Source organism: Schistocerca gregaria, chromosome 7 (genome assembly GCF_023897955.1).
Source record: "Schistocerca gregaria isolate iqSchGreg1 chromosome 7, iqSchGreg1.2, whole genome shotgun sequence".
NCBI lineage: Eukaryota > Metazoa > Arthropoda > Insecta > Orthoptera > Acrididae > Schistocerca > Schistocerca gregaria.
The window spans coordinates 474,809,552-474,827,095 of record NC_064926.1 but is presented as its reverse complement, the minus strand read 5'-3'; the positions used below and the strand labels follow the sequence as shown (position 1 = coordinate 474,827,095).

Sequence of the window (17,544 nt, the reverse complement as noted above, 5' to 3'; positions counted from 1 at the left end):
ATGGCAGATTAATGATACTTGGGTTGGAACACTAGGCAGCCTGGGTGTTGCTTTACTGTAAGTGAAACATTAGGATCACATCCAACAGCTTCAGTAATAAACAGGACGTAACAAAAAGTAGTAGACAAACTCTCAGGATATATTCCTAAAAAATGGAAGAAGAAAATATGTTGCATGGACGAAAGTCCAGAAATTTTTTATTTCTTTGTTAGGACTCGCTTTCTAGAACTCTTAATAGTGAATTAATCATGGCAACTGTACAGATAAAGAATTATCAGCATACTACTTTAATCCTACCTATATGAAACATTTAAACTGTGTTTGTTAGCATTTGTACAGTACATCCATCAAGTGCTGCACTGCATCCTGGATGTGCAGCTGTATCCCTCTAGCATTAGATCTGTTTTACAGAAAATGAATTTTAACATAGAAATAACACTTCTCTGGACCCTTGTTCATATAAAAAGTTTTCCCCTAGAGTGGAACATATTCTGCAAGTATGGCCATACACTGTCACAGCCTGTTTTCTGTGTTTCTTTTTAGAAGTTCCTTAATATTCCTGCTGGCTATTATTCTGTCCAGATAATGAAGTATTTTCTCTCTTCTTTAGAAAACATCATTACTGTTAAACACAACTAGCTCTTTACTCGCATGAAGTGTTGAGTGCTACTGACAAGGGATATCAAATTGATCCCTTATTTCTGGATTTCCGGAGGGTTTTTGATACTGTACCATACAAGCAGCTTGTAGTGAAATTGCGTGCTTCTGGAATATTGTCTCAGTTATGTGACTGGATTGGTGATTTCCTGTCAGAGAGGTCACAGTTTGTAGTCATTCTTGCAAAGTCTTTGAGTAAGACAGAAGTGATTTCTGGTGTTCCCCAAGGTAGTGTTACAGGACCTTTGCTGTTTCTTATCTATATAAACAATTTGGGAGACAATCTGTGCAGCCATCTTAGGTTGTTTGCAGATGACGTTTTTCGCTGCGGAGCAATCTTCTCATGGAATTCCAATTACCAACTCTCTCCTCTGAATACGAAAATATTTTGTTGGTATAGAGAGAAATTATCGCCATGATAAAACAAGGGAAATCATAGCTCGTATGGAAAGATATGAGTGTTCGTTCTTTCCATGCACTATACGAGATTGGAGTAATGGAGAATTGTGAAGGTGGTTTGATGAACCCTGAGTATCCATTTAGATGTGGGTGTTCACTAAGTTAATCAAGAAAAAACATAGCAAATGCGTAGATGGCATTACACCCCTACCTCCCACCTATTTTCTGAACACCTAATACTTCACGCATCAATGCGCACACAAACTATGTTCTCTCTTTCCATGAGGAAGGCTTTAAGGTAAGTTATCATGTCACGAGTACAGCAGAAAATGTAATGTCAGTTTCTAGCGCATCTACAGATTGGTATTTATACCACTATGAATAATGGCAACGTGTGTGTGTGCGCGTGTGTGTAGGGGGCACGTGGGTGTGGCTGTGTGTTGGGGGAGGGGGCGGGGCAGCAGATTGTGATAGAGCCATCCCCCCCCCCCCCCCCCCACACACACACACACACACCCACCCACACCCACAAAGCATATACATTTCTTAGAAAATTTATGGAAAAAAAAAGGGACACACACTTCATATTGTGGCAATGAGAATGCTATTTTATATTTTAGAAAAGTTCTTACCATTCACGTTACTGAGCAAATTTGTTGAGCCATAGGGACTGCTACTACAGCTTGACCGAACAGAACTTCGAGAACTTTTGGCACGGCTGTCACCTGAGGAATGATCTGAGTGATCTGACTGGTATCCATGGTTTGTATCTGGACAGTTACCAGGTACAATTGGTGAAGGTAGCTCATCTCCCGAATTGGAAAATGGGTCTGCAACATCACATGAGGTCACAGAAGTTTTTAACCAATTATTAATGTGGAAAATGCATACATGAATGATTAACAAAGTACATCTTTTGAGATTTAAGGCATAAAATCTAAATGCTCAACTTCCGTAACTAAGTCAATATTTTCACTTAATTGACAGCATTATATAAACAGCATAACGTTTTTGAATATTAGTAAAGTTCTGGTAGAATGTAACAATGGAAACTCCAGGTGGGAAACCTCAACAATATTAGGAAAAAAAGATTGCTAATCACTGTAAAGGTGACCTGTTTTTGAGTTGCAGATGGGCACAATGAAAAGACTGACACTAACACTAACACTAACACTAACACTAACACTAACACACACACACACACACACACACACACACACACACACACACAAACCTCATGCCCTAGAAAAGGAAAAGTAAGAGGCACTAAAGTCATACGAAGTGAGCACTTGGATAGTGACCACAGGTTACTAGTAACTGATCTAAATTATAAGATGAAAAGTTTGAATGCTGTACAAAGAATGTCCAAAATTAAGGAGTGGATGTTGAAATAAGAAGAAAATATGAAAAGTTTCCAAAATGTAGTAGCACAAAAATTGCCAAAAACTGAAGGGGGTAGTATAGAGGAAGAGTGGAACCTATTTAAAACATCAATAATTAATAGTGCTGTGCAGTTATGCAGCAAAACAAACAGAAAGTGAAAGACAAAGAAACCAGCTGGTGGAATGTCAGAGTAAAAGATGCAATTACAAAACATAATATGGCAAAGAAAAACATGGAGTTTGAAAAAAAGAAATTAGGACCACAGGCTGGTACCAGAAGATGAATACAAGGTGACAACACTGGAGGAGGAATACTGACAAGAGAAACTACAAGCAAAGAGAACTGCGAAAGAAGAGTTGGGAAATGTTCACCCAGAAACTAGAGCAGGATAGCAAAGTGAACCAAAAACTGCTAAATGGGTTATTGAAAAGTAAAAGATCTGATAGAGAAGACGTAAAAGTGATTGAAACAGAGGATGGGGATACTATCAGGGACATGGAAGGTATAAGAGTAGAGATGACGAATTATTTTGAAATCTTACTGAATGGGAAGGTGCACAAGAAAGTAACACCGAAGTCATTGAATTAGAAGAGGAGCAGGATCCAATCTCTTGGTTACAAACTGAGAATTCCCTGAAACGGATAAAAAGAGGGAAGAGGGCTGGAGTAGACGTGCTGAAAGTGGATATGATTAAATCCGCAAGAATCCATGGAATACAATAGTTACACTGCATGCTGGGGGTGATATGGAAAGAAAATGAAGCGCTGGATGAATGGAAAAAAGGAATTATAATACCATTGTTCAAGAAAGGTAGTAGAAAGAAATGCACCGACTATCGAGGAATCACACAGTTATCACACTGCCTTAAGATAATGGAAAAGGACATACGAAAAATATCATGGAAAGTTCTATAACACCAATCAGAGGGACAACAGCATGGGTTCAGAAGTAATAGGGGAACAATACATCTCATTTTCTCCCTCTGTCAGTTAACGGAGAAGCATTGGGAAAAAGGAAAGGACTTGATAGTAGTATTCGTGGATTTGGGAAAAGCACATGACAGTGTACCAAGGGATAAAATATGGGAATGCTTCAGAAAACATAACATTCCTGATTCGTTAATTAAAAAGGATGCTGTATTATGCTTGTGTAAGCAATGTACAAGTAGGAGGTAGAAGATCAAAATGATTTAAGAAAAAGAGAGTTGTTCAGCAAGGCAGTTCGCTCTCCCCTTCAGTCTTCATTACACTTATGGACACAATCATGAAAGAAATCAAGGAAGAAGAATATGAAGGCCTCAACTCTTTTGTTTTTGCTGATGAGATCGCCATTTGGGGAGGGATGGAAATGGAGGTTCAGAGGAGACTAGATTATTGGAACACAAAATTTAAAAAATTCAATTTAACTGTGAGTAGGAACAAGACTGTGGCAATGAAGATGAGCAGGACAGCCACACCCTGTTACATCATACTGGAGTGGGAGAAGGTTGAATGTGCAAAAAGCTTCAATTATCTGGGTAGCATCACATCACGCGATGGAAGTTTCAAACTAGAAGTCTTACACAGAAGGCCTGTGTCATAAAGAGAAGAGAGTCAAACACAAGCATGTGAAATGAAGTTCCTCTACAAAAACTAGGAGAGACAGAGTCAGGAATGATTATGTAAGGATACACCTGCAGGTGACATTGACTACAGAAGAGAGGATGAGTGCTTTGAGATTGAAGTGGTTTGGTCATGTGAAGTGAATGCACCCGACTAACTCCACACCAGTATTTGGAAATGGAGGTACCACAAAGAAGACCCATTGGGCAGGCTAGAAAGGGATGGACAGGCCAGTTTAAGGAAGATCTGAAGAGGACAGGAGTAACATGGGATGTAGTGGAGAGGGAAAGGCTACACCAGGACAGATATCCTGATGATGATGACATGCTGAGCCAGACAGAAATGGATTAAGACAAAAGCAATAGCATCAAACAGTTAGAGAGATACTGCAGATACTACTTAATTCATAAAGATGATGATGACTCACACATAGGAACAACAACAACACTGCTCAATGAGCAGACCTTCAGCCAAAAAGCTTCCTGGGTGATCCACCTGTTTCTTGGCCAATGAATGGCCATTCATGTGGACAGACCAGTTGTTAGTTGTCTTGCCCATGTAGAATGCAGCACAATGACTGCAGCTTAGCTTGTAGATCAAATGATTGGTTTCACAGGTAGCCCTGCTTTTGATGGATAGGTGATGCTAGTGACCTGCCTGGAGTAGGTTGTGGTGGTGGTGGTGGTGGTGGTGGTGGTGGTGGTGGTGGTAGTATGTATGTATGTGACAGGTCTTGCTTCTAGGTCTATTACACGGCGATCAGCCATGAGGCAAGGGGTTGGGAGCAGGGGTTGTGTAGGGATGAACAAGGATATTGTGTAGGTTTGGTGGGCAGTGGAATACCACTGTGGGAGGAATGGAAAGGACAGTGGGTAGGACACTACTCATTTCAAAGTGCAATGAGAGAGAGTTGAAATCATATTGGGGTATGTGATTCAGTTGCTCCAGTCCTGGGTAGCATGGGGGTCACAAGGAGAATGCTCCACTGAGGCCAGATGGTGGGACTTTGTAAGGTGGTGGGTGACTGGAGATGGAGGGCATGATATATCTATTTCTGTACATGGTTGGGAGTGTAACTGCTGTCTGAAGGCCCCAGTGAGACCCTCGGTACATTTTGAGTGGGACTGCTTGTCACTACATGTGCAAAGGCCAGGGCTGTCTGGGATGTATGGAAGAGACTTTTTGGCATGAAATGGGTGGCAGCTGTTGAAGTGGAGGTATTGCTGGCAGTTGGTAGGTTTGATACGGACAGAGGTATGATGTAGCCATCTTTGAGGTGAGTTTCTGGAGGAATGTGGATAGCGTGTCCTCATCCTCGATCTTCATCATGAAGATGTCATCAATGAATCTGAGGGGTTTTGGATTCTGGGTGGTTAGTAAGGATTCCTCTAGATGGGCCATTAATAGGTTGGTACAGGATGGTGCCATATGGGTTCCTATTATCATGCCCCGGATTTGCTTGTATGTGGTGCCATAACCCTTCTGGCCTCAACCTTTGTTAGTCATTGTCCTCTACCCACCTAGCTCCTTCCCTGTTCCCACTTCAGCACTACACAGCCCTCTATGCCACCAAAGCACCCAGTCTTTTTACTTGTCTCTTTTTCCACTTCTCCCCCCCCTCCCCCCTTTTGCTCTGCGTCTAACTTCCCCAGACTGCACCTAGCTGCCCTACCCTCTCTCTCCACCTCATCCCAGCATGCTTCCACAAGCAACACTTTACTATCATGGTGAGTAGCAATCTATTCTTTCCATAATATTGTCATTATTCCATCCTGGATTTTCCCCTATTTGATTTTTAAAGAAGTGTAAGAGAGACAGAAGGAAAAACAAAAGAGTGTCACAGAGACAGAAATGGAGGATGATGAATGACACGCAAGAAGTAAAGAAGAAGTGGAAAGAGTACAGGAGTGGTTGTAGCAAGGGGAAAGAAGACACGAGGCGTAACAAACTATAGAGAATGAGGGAGAGAAGGGCTACAACACACTAAAGAGTGAACTGGAGGACACAAAATGGAAAGGGCACAGGGATTGACGAGCTGCCAACAGAAATATTAAAAACCTCGAATGGAAAAGGAACAGTAGAGCTATTGTAAATATGAAGAGACATATACTCAAAGGGAGAATGCCCTTAGAATTTCTTGGAAAAGATCTTGGTACCCCTCAAAAAGAAAACAGAAGAAAATGTGAGGAACCCAACACTTTCAGTCCGATACTGTAATGCTAATAATAAGAAAATATGGCATCAACTGGAGAGATAGAAAAATGAATAGAGGAGTCATACCTGAATCAAAATGCCAAGTCAGAATTGGTGAACAACTAGCTCAGAACATAGAAATATGACTTAGCCAAAATGTTGGCTTTCACTTACATTGTTTAACATCTACTTAGAAGGAATCATAGGACAGACCATGGCTGGAATGTGAGGAGTGTGTGTAGTAGGCAAAAGGGTGGTGTCGGTAGAATCTAAGAAAGTGCTTAATGAAGCTATGGAGGACAACCAGCAAATCATAAGAATTATTGCCAAAAATAAATAATGAAAAGGCAAAAACCAAAATGCTGGCAGAAATTCAGAGAAGGCCTAAATCAACAACCAGAACAGGTTGCAAAAGAATGAGAATGGCAACAGCTGTGGTAGCATTAATCAGAAACAGGAAATTGCTGTGGGTCACTGAATGAAGACAAGGAAAATATTGGACAAATGCTTCATAAAGATACCTGGACACTGCAAAAAGCTGAGGAGAAAAGGTGATAGGCACTAGAAATATGGGTATGAAGGAAACTAGAGCATTTGAGAGAGAGAGAGAGAGAGAGAGAGAGAGAGAGAGAGAGAGAGAGAGAGAGAGAGAGAGAGAGAGAGAGAGAGGACGAAGGAAACTACACTGCAAATAAGTAAACTTGTTTCAATTATAAAAAAGTCAACGGCACAAACTTACCATTTACATATCCTCTCACAGGAGTTGAATTTGCTTGTTTCAGGCCTGCAACATACAAAATTAAAAGTTAGATCTACTACTAAACAAGTATGACATACGAATGAATATTACGACTCATCATATGTAAATCATTTGCAGAAAGTGTGTAATTTTCAAAATGGGAGTCTGCTGTGAATATTAGAAGTATTTGAAACTTTTAGGGAGTGTCCACTTATTAATTGCCAAAATAGGAACAACAAGCTTAAAATTTCAGCTCAGCTACCTATTGACAGTGTAAAAAAAAAACAATTTCTGTCTTTCGGTGGTCAAGTCTTCATCATCAGAATTATGGTATAAGAACCTCTCACATTGATCTATTACAATGAACAAGACTCTGCTACTTCCCTTAAAGCCATGTCGTCTTAACATGTACATCCATATGGCACATGTTATCCTGGATATTTGGCAGCATCACAATGACAGCCACTTGCGTGCACAGCCCATGTATCTTCCTGAAGGCCACATCCCGTAGACTTAAATGTTTGTCTGCGAGATGTGGCTTTTAGGAAGATACATAGGCCATGCACAAATACGGCTGTTACCTTCACGCTGGAATACTCAGGACAACACATGCAATTCCCTTTAGTCTTTTTATACTATGTGAGTGAGGGAGGGAGAGGGGGGGAGGGAGGGTGAAAGGGCTGAGGGAGGGAGAGGGGGGAGGGAGGGAGAGGGGGGAGGGAGGGAGGGAGAGGGGGGAGGGAGAGAGGGTGAGGGGGAGGTAGAGAGGGCGAGGGGGAGGTAGAGAGGGCGAGGGGGAGGTAGAGAGGGTGAGGGGGAGGTAGAGAGGGAGGGTGAGGGGGAGGGAGGGAGGGTGAGGGGGAGGGAGGGAGGGTGAGGGGGAGGGAGGGAGGGTGAGGGGGAGGGAGGGAGGGTGAGGGGGAGGGAGGGAGGGTGAGGGGGAGGGAGGGAGGGTGAGGGGGAGGGAGGGAGGGTGAGGGGGAGGGAGGGAGGGTGAGGGGGAGGGAGGGAGGGTGAGGGGGAGGGAGGGAGGGTGAGGGGGAGGGAGGGAGGGTGACGGGGAGGGAGGGAGGGTGAGGGGGAGGGAGGGAGGGTGAGGGGGAGGGGGAGGGAGGGAGGGTGAGGGGGAGGGAGGGAGGGTGAGGGGGAGGGAGGGAGGGTGAGGGGGAGGGTGAGGGGGAGGGAGGGAGGGTGAGGGGGAGGGAGGGAGGGTGAGGGAGGGAGGGTGAGGGGGGGAGGGAGGGAGGGAGGGAGGGTGAGGGGGGGAGGGAGGGTGAGGGGGGGAGGGAGGGAGGGAGGGAGGGTGAGGGGGTGAGGGGGAGGGAGGGAGGGTGAGGGGGAGGGAGGGAGGGTGAGGGGGTGAGGGGGAGGGAGGGAGGGTGAGGGGGTGAGGGGGAGGGTGAGGGGGAGGGAGGGGGAGGGTGAGGGGGAGGGAGGGGGAGGGTGAGGGGGTGAGGGGGAGGGAGGGGGAGGGGGGTTAGTGTGACCCTCTATGAAGATCCAACCACAAGTGTATAAGGCTATTTTTAAACAAAATGTCTTTTTTGGAGGGAGCCACCATTCTTCCATCTTGTTTAATGCAGCCCACCACGATTTCTCTCCTGTGCCAACATCTTCATCTCAGAGTAGCATATTCACCACAATTTCTTGATTATTTGTTGGATTTATTCCAATCTGTCTTTTTCTCAGTTTTTACCAGCTACAGCTTCTTTCAGAGTCATGAAAATTATTCCTTCACATTTTGACATCTTATCATGCTGTCCCTTCTTATGTAGAGTATAGTATGCAACATAACAAATACCAGTAGGGCTGCAAGTTCTTTTTCACTGTTCAGTCTGATAATTTTGGTCTTCCCTACAAAGTCAGTTTCCAGTCTCTTCAGTTCAGATGCAACAGTCTCCAATACGTACATGACTAACAGAAGTCGCGTGATTTTTCTGTTTATAATTATTTCAGTAAACTGCATTTTTAAATTTTTAATTGCATACAAAATGTAAAACTATCTTCTAAAGAAGTCATTAGCCTTGCTCAAGGAAATTGGTTTGTTATATCTAGTATCAGAGAAATCTGGAAGCAAGGGACAAATAACTAAGTCCAAGAAGTCAGGGAGAGATGGAGGTGTGTGTTAAAAGGAAACAGAAATTTTATTTAATTCTTCTGTATGTTAGTGGACTTTAAGACAGAGGGGCAGCTGAAATTGAAAGAATGTTTAGTCATGGAATAGATGACTGAAGTGTGAGTTTTTTATGTATGGGAAGGAGTGTTGATAAACATAACCCAGTGTTTTGCAACTTTGTGCAAAACAAATAGGAGATGATTATTTCTGGCTATGAGGGAAAACTGGTCCAAGTTTCAGTTACTGAAAAATTATTATGAGGACATGGTTTCATAATTTAGAACAGTCCTTTGAAATTTTATTACTTGTTCCTGCAATTTATGCAGAGTTTGTAGATGTACCAGACACTGAAATACATTATTCTTTCAAGTTATGTAAGCGCATCCTTACTGACAAACTCACAGTTTTTTTTTCCAGTTTTCAGAACAGTGAAACACACTGTACTCAGACAAAGACAGCCACCAAATTATCAGTTAGGATGAAAGGGCACAGACAAAGAGAGGGTGTATGCTGACAACAGACAGCATTTCTTCTCAGTAACTATTCCTTTCTTTACTGCCTTCTACTTTTCTATAGCTTTTATTTTCTGGGCTGTCTATTTTTTCCTGCACCCACCTCTCCCACATACAATGCACTTAGCTTTCGGCTCTGATTTACTCATGCATTATGTTTTATCAGTAATCTCTGTCTTGTGTACTACCTTATCTTCCACTTTAAAGCTCTCTGGTTTTCAAATCTCATCTAGTGCATTCCCCAACAACATCTATCCTCCTCATTCCATTCGTAAGTCTTCTCTGACCTGGGGTTCTGGGTGACATTTCTGAACTCTCCCCATTTTCTAAACTTCACCAGTCCTTTCTCCTTCAGCCTCTTCCTTCCCTTTCAACCCTTCTGTCAGAAGGAGCCACTGGCTCCAAAGCTTGTGAATTTCAGTACCTTTATACATGTGTGTTCTCCTGCTGCCACTTTGGGAGTAGAGATTTTTATCCGTCCAATTACATTGTAAGTAATGAGAGAGTATAACAGGATTAATTTTTAGAATTCTGTTGGCATTCTTTGACAATAAGTAGTGCTAAATAGCACTGAGGAACAAATTGCCAGTATCTTCATGGTGCATATAATTTACCATATTCTGGGTATTTTGGCACTTCTACTGATTTTAACAACTATAGTTTAGTGATGACATGATTACATGCATTGCTTTTTGCCATGCACATAAATTTTTAAGATAGTTGCTTAAGTTCATTACATTACAAATGAAGATACATATTTATCCGAAAGATGACAGGAATAACTTTGCGAATTTCTGCATCAGAGCTTCGTACAATGAACCTATGATGTCACCGGTATCTCATTATACGGGTTTAGCTGAAAGATGGAACAAGAACTCTGTACATACATCAGAACTTTGTACAATGAACAATTGGTTTCATTTGAGATATTCATCATATTCTATAAAGTATAGTTGCTTGTGGAATGACTGATCTCTAAGAGCCTATTTTAATCAACTTTATCTTTAACGCATTTAGGAGGGTTGGACCTTAAATAGTGGCAACTACTTATTCACAACTGATACGGAAGAGTTAGATGTTTGCACTTATTACTGTCCTTCAAAGTAGTCACCAGCATTTTGTAGAACCCATTGCCAGCGATGTGGAAGGGGTAGTATACTGTTAGATGAGACTGTTCTGTCGATGGTGCAAATGGAGCAGTCTAAAATTATGGTGATTCTCATATGTGACTGTGATGGTGTTATCTTAACGCATTATGTCCTCCACGGAAGACCGTCAACCCACAGTATTACAGTTCGTTTTTGGAGCATCACCTGTGACCACCTTTGCAAAAGAAGCAGCGACAATTTTTGCACAACCCACCCAACATTTTGCATGACAATGCGCCAGTGCATACAGTGCAAGCTGTGGCTGCTCCGTTCGGTCGCTGGGACTGCGAAGTACTGTACCATCCACCATACTCCCCAGAGTTAAGTCCTTGTGACTTTATTTTGAGTCCAAAGATGAAGGCCACTTTATGGCTTTCATTTCAGTACTGTCCCAGAGATTCGACAGGCAGTAGACCGCTCCAATCACACCATCAACGGAACAGACTCTGCTAACAGTGTACTATGCCTTCCAAATTGCTGGCAACGGGTTCTACACAATGCTGGTGAATACTTTTTAAGGACAGTAACAGGTGCAAACATGCAACTCTTTGGTATCAGTTGTGAATAAATAGTAGCCACTATTTAAATTCCAACCCTTGTGTAAAGTGTGAAATATTTTTACAGCATATTTTGTGCCAGTTTTAAAAGTACACTTAAAAATTAAATTCTCTTATCACCTACCTAATTAATTTACTTCACTCAAGAACATCTGTGTTAATTTGTATGCTGTGTTTAACTGTTCTGATTTCTTCTCTTTCACAGACACTGAAAAGGATTCGCCATATAAAAAATGTGTGAATCATTCTGATGTGTTTTGTTTGTGAGGATAAGACATGTGACTGACTTTGTAAAATATTTAATGTAAAGTATTTAGCCTACTTCAAAGTAAAACTGAGATCACGAGGTTTGGGCACTTTAGTTTGTGTGTGAAACATGAAGAGAACAGTACTCAATCGGTAAATGAAAGTGCATGAACTTTACGTATGAGAAGAACAGGGAAACCACAGTGATGACTTCTTTTTGTTCAGTGAATATCAAGGTTATCAAAGGAAATAACCAGTTGAAGTGGATAGATGTCAGTGAAGACTTGACCAGAGTCACTGTTCCACATTCAGGAGATACCTGTTCCCACAATTACCTGTCTCTAGAAATTATCTGAAGAAGAACAGGAAGAAGAAGAAGAAGAAGAAGAAGAAGAAGAAGAAGAAGAAGAAAATCAGGTGGTGAAAAGCATACTACGGCTGAGCAAAGAACCTTCATAATATGTTACTGAGTACGAAGCTCACTGTATCACAAGCCTGAAAAAGATTTCTTGCCATTCCTTATTGAAAAAAACTACTTTGATTTTGTCATAACATGCAAGGATTGCCAACAAGACTGGCTGTAAGACAACAGAACCAAGTGAATGGAGATTATTTATAGATAGCTACAACTGCAGGCTCAACTGGGTACTTCTACATAACAGGAACCTATACAAGACAATCCCAGCTGGTTATTCCACTGCTGTTAGTGAAAACCATAGCCCCCAGATAAAATGTCATATCATAATCACCAATGGATCATTTGGTTGACTTTAAAGAGGTGAATTTTCTTCTGGGACAGTAAGATGAGTGCATCCAGCATCTTCTGGACAGGAAAGCAAATGATCAATGCTGGGTGAAAGAAAACAGTTGCCCCCTAGAGAAAGCACGGTCTTTGGGGAGGGAAGGAGAGAATGGTGCAATGCCACTACTGGACATAAAACTTGGTTTAATGAAACAATCTGTAAAGGAGTTGAAGAAAAATGGAACCTGTTTCAGCTATCTATGTAGAAAACTTTCTGCACCAATACACAGAAAATAAATGCAGGTATATTTGATAGACCGCAAATCTGAGAATTCATAAGAGACCAGCAGTTTTAAGACTCAGTGAACAACACTGAGGCTGATGCATGATTGTCATTCTCTATAGGAGTGAAGAATTTTCTTAGGAACTATTACAGATAACCATTATGAAATTCTATAAAATATGATCACTGCCTTTTGTACACTTGGCTGGGCTGAAACCTTAGTACTCCCTGCAATCATTTGGACTGATTTCTGGATTCTTTTGACGCAGAATGAGCATTTTTACCACGAGATAATAATACTGGAAGAACAGTACTGTGGACAGTGGGATACATACATGATGGAAAACTACTGTTGGAGTATCCATCACAAATGTACAGGAACAGGTCATCAAAGGAATTCATAGATCGGAGGTTTCTGCGAGCTAATGGAAAAATGTCTAATACCACTTAACTACAGCAGATCGAAGCATAGAGCACAGATACACTTACCAGAAAACATCACTCACACAGGCTTTCAAGCAGTAGCTCTTTTTCTAGCACAAGTACACACATTTGCACACACAAAACCACACAGAGACCCAAACGCACACTCCTGTGGGCACAGCAAGACTAGAGTCTTGATTTTCCATGTGAGATAATGTGCGTACTTGTGCTAGAAAGAGAGCTATTGCTCTATAGATAGTGTAAATGCTGTTATCTGTTACATGTTTTTCTGATTCACTCATCGATCTCCTATAGGTGAGTGGTTATCTTTCGCTTATTTTATGTACTCCTTCAGCCAGGAATTTCCATTATTGTTATAAATTTCTTTACTATAATTCGTAAGTGTTGCTTTTTGACTTACTTCCTAATTAATAATATGTAATTATGATTTTAGCTAGTACTAAGCTGTTTTAGCATAGTGTAATTAGTATGTGTTTATTGTAACAGTATCATATTGAATATATCATCATTAATCATTTTTAAGTAATACAATTTCACACAAAAACTTTTGGGTGACCACTAGTTTGAGCAGAATATATTTAATAAGGTATCAATGTTCCATCTCAAAAACTAGAGCTGGCAGAGGAAAGCAGATTCCATTTCCAGAACTGGTACCCATTACATACATCAAAAGCAGAACCAACTTTAAGGCACCAAAATGAGTGTTTCTCAGCATAAGAAATAATAGGCAGATATAACAGTCTTGTTATCTGTTTATCCAACAGAAAATGAGTGGCCATCACAATCAGCCCAGACCTTACAACCTATGCAACAATAATTTTGTGAACAAAACTGCAAAGGACGATTGGACACTGAGGACTATGACAATATGCAGATGATGGATGATAACTTTTTCTATCTAATAAAATCTGTTAAGAAAATTTTCACTATGGACTACAAGAGTTATTGCAGATTTAAACTGTCTCTGTTATGCCCAAGGCAGTTAGTAATCAGTCTAACTGTATGGAGCAACAAGTTTTATTTTTTTCACATTTCTTGAAATCAAAAAAGGTAAACTTTCAGTGAGGAGGTAGTTGTTCCTGCTACGCACATACCTAAGGCCACTGCAAGGTCAATTCTCCAATAATCATACTGTCACAGAAAAATGATATTGCCCTGGCCTCTATGCTGGGTGAAGCGAGGGAGAGAGGGGGGGAGGTTGAAAGCATGAGCCACTGATGTCAAAACAAGTGAAAGAATAATACTGTAATTGTAAGGGACAGATGTCTAAGAAGTTCCTACACTCATTCTCAAATGCACAAGGAGATGATCAGTTACAGGTGGCATAACAATTCTTTTACGCATTTATTATCTCAATTGAACTTTGTAAATGTCTGTGAAAGGTTTGTTACTTTTTCTAATTTTGGTGAATTTCACAAATTGGGAGTTAATGTGACATCACGTAAATTGTTAATAGATGTTACAAACACCCATCCTTCCAAAAATTCACATTCTTCTGAAACCTATCAAAATTTTCACAATGACTAATTTGTTAAATATCTGTATCAAAATGAATACTATAACTACAGAATAAAAGACTTATTCAAATTTAAGGTATATCTCAAGTGGTGAAAACAAGCACAGAGTATTAATGTTACAGATTTGCATTGGTCATTTGTTTGCACAGCTTATTTTCATTGTTTTTGTTACAACTGGTAGTGGGTTCGTTTCTGTTCCACAGAGGGTTAGTAATTTATTTACATTCATGTAAATTCTCATTTTCTTAATTCTAATTAACTAACGATTCCTGATGTGTCTGATATGTGAATGACAAGACAGTGAGTTATTAAAATAGATCATTCAGATTTCTTCTATGTATAAAAAACTACATAAGTTAGAATGAGAATACCACATTCATCGTTTCTTGGAATCAATATTTCTGATGTTAGATAAACTGGGGTGGTCTGCACAGAACAAGCAATGATGAGAATCTTACAAGAAGAAATCATTGTGGCTGACAGCATTAGTTCAATATAGTAAACCGCATCAACTTCTAACTATAAAATAATTACGCAAAAGTTCAGTAAATATATTACAGACAGCTGGTTACTGTGTGCCATTCAACTTTGTACGTGTAACAAACTTTGAAACTGACAAGTTATGAGCAGTTGTAATGTTAAATTTGGCAGCCATTAATTGAGGAACAAATAGTGAAAAGAGATAACTCACTTTCTTCCTGGATGTGCGCTATTATCTGGACATCACCCACATTCATTGGCTTGCTAGCAGAAGAGTAACTGCTGTCAGAAGCACTGCTGAGCTGATCTTCATCCAATCCACTCTCACACGAAGCAGTACGACCACTATGTCGACTAATGCTACGAGTCACAGTCCCGTCCACAACTGAGAATGTACTGTTCATAATTTCAGAATTGTTTGCAGTATCCCGATCAATACACATAGTTGCATAGGGGAATCCTGTGTCCTGAGTTGGTAAGTCTGTTGCATTGATATTTCCTTGCTCCTTGGCTTTATGATTTGTCTGACCAGCAGAACATTTATTATTCAAAGTTGTATTGAACAGTAAGTTTTCTGTAGTGAAATGAAAACCCGAATTGTTCTTTTTTTCATCACCCTGAAAATTAAAAAAAAACATAGAATTCTAATAGTTTTAATTTAATTAAATTTAAAATTGTCAAGAAAGAACATACAAATACAAACACCAGAATACCTATAGGAAATGCTTGACCAATGTTGCAGAGAAATGACTACATGTACTTTGTAACAGTGAAAAGTCAAGAAAATAAGAATGTAAGACAGCCATGTACATGAGGGATCAGGAGCAAAAGACAGTAGTAAGTGGGCAGGAAAGAAAGGCATGAATGGAAATGAGAGATGGAAAGGGATGTTAAACAATGTTCTGCAGATGATAAGGTCTTTACCACCAGAGCAATAGTCGAGAATAAATCCTCCCAAATTGGAGTGCCTCAAGGCCGGAGGATAAACACTGTATCTAATGCAGTAGTTGTCAATACCTTCTACATCCTCATGGTGTTGGTCATTGATGATTCTTCCATGTTTTAGGGGCAGTTTCCTGTCCCAGAGACAAGAATGTGCACCAAACCTCTGGCCACTCTTCCACCCTATTTGACATGGCTGTTGGTAGAACAAGGGTGATTACTTATACCAGAAGCCAGTGTTGACTATAGTTGATTATTTTTATTCAAAATTTAAGCAGTGGCTGGAATCTAATCTGTTACCCATTCATTGTGATTACTAGCCCCTGATGCTACTCCTAGACCACAAATCCCTTATGTCATCAAAATTCAACAGAGCACAACAGAATATAACTAAGGTCCTAGCCATCAATTTTGCTACTGAAGACACTCCATACACTCTTGTCATTGGTACTGGATCACAGTTTGCATTTGCTGGTTTTTAGCAGTTGTACCTCCACTCTACCCTGCCTCTAATGGTGTAGGCTCATATTGTGTGAAATTTTAAAATGGCGAAGGAAAAACTATTGACACCCAAGACCACTGACTTTCCTTTTTATCCTTCTATTAGGTAACACCAATCCATGATCAAGACCCAGTGCAACTATTGCTCAGATGCCTTCATAATTCCTTGTTAAATCAATTGCCGCCTCCATCAGTACAAGTAGAAGAAGAAGAAGAAGAAGAAGCCACACTTTTTACAATGGACAGCCTCATTTTGGTGCACATGACTTAAAACACATCTGTCTAGGTATGTGACTTGATCATCCAGAAAAGCAGCCACCTGGTGCTGGTTGCCCAGGAGCAGCTCTCCTACCATCAGAACATCCAAGGCCATACCCTAGCCTTCACAGGGGACCATTCATTCTACCCTCCCCTCTGCCCTATGGGCCAATTCAAGAGCGGCTGGATGGGGGGGGGGGGGGGGGCGGAAGGGGAAGGGATCTTTTAATCACACTGAATGCAATGATGCTTTAATTGACATAATTATGCCTATGTCCTGCAGGGACACTAGTTTCAGAGTGGGAGGATAAACCCCCACCAGTGGGTCACATTGCATAACAATCATGTCAGAGTGAAGGGCTCTCATATACTGCTACAATCCCACCTGTCTCAGCAAGAAGTTCAGAGCAAACTCTCCAGTGTAGTTATTTATAATGACACTGTCTGTAGAGTTCTCTCTTGGACTGTGCTTTGGGCTTTGTTGATTCCTAAAATTGATGTTTGGTTAGCACACAGACTTCCCTGTCTGCCTAATGTGGTACTGTTTACATTCACTGTTTAACCGATAATTGTGATTTCAGTGAACAAACTAAAAGCATATGGATGCACTGAGAGTGTGGCTCGTATTCAAGTGCTTCCCAGTCAAACCTACAAATAGTGTTCTCCTGGAAAACCTGTGAATTTTTAAACTTCCACCAACTCCTTAAGTTTTTCATTCTTTGTATTTCTAGGAGAACCTTCTGCTATTTATTTTTACATAATTTTTGTTTAATAAAATCTGCACTGTTGAAGAAGCAGATTTCTAACATCAAGTTTTGCACCCACT

At 40.8% G+C, this 17,544-nt stretch overlaps 1 protein-coding gene across 2 annotated transcripts in view; it reads right to left on the bottom strand.

The window, feature by feature from the left end:
- Window positions 1-17,544, bottom strand: part of LOC126281293 (uncharacterized) — a 153,267-nt gene that overhangs the window by 60,121 nt on the left and 75,602 nt on the right. For both annotated transcript variants that reach the window (XM_049980120.1, XM_049980121.1), the window contains exons 5-7: window positions 15,229-15,634; window positions 6,973-7,017; window positions 1,689-1,886 (exon numbers count right to left, since the gene is read on the bottom strand). In XM_049980120.1, coding sequence (XP_049836077.1) covers window positions 1,689-1,886; window positions 6,973-7,017; window positions 15,229-15,634 — 649 coding nt within the window. The remainder of the gene's footprint in view (window positions 1-1,688; window positions 1,887-6,972; window positions 7,018-15,228; window positions 15,635-17,544) is intronic.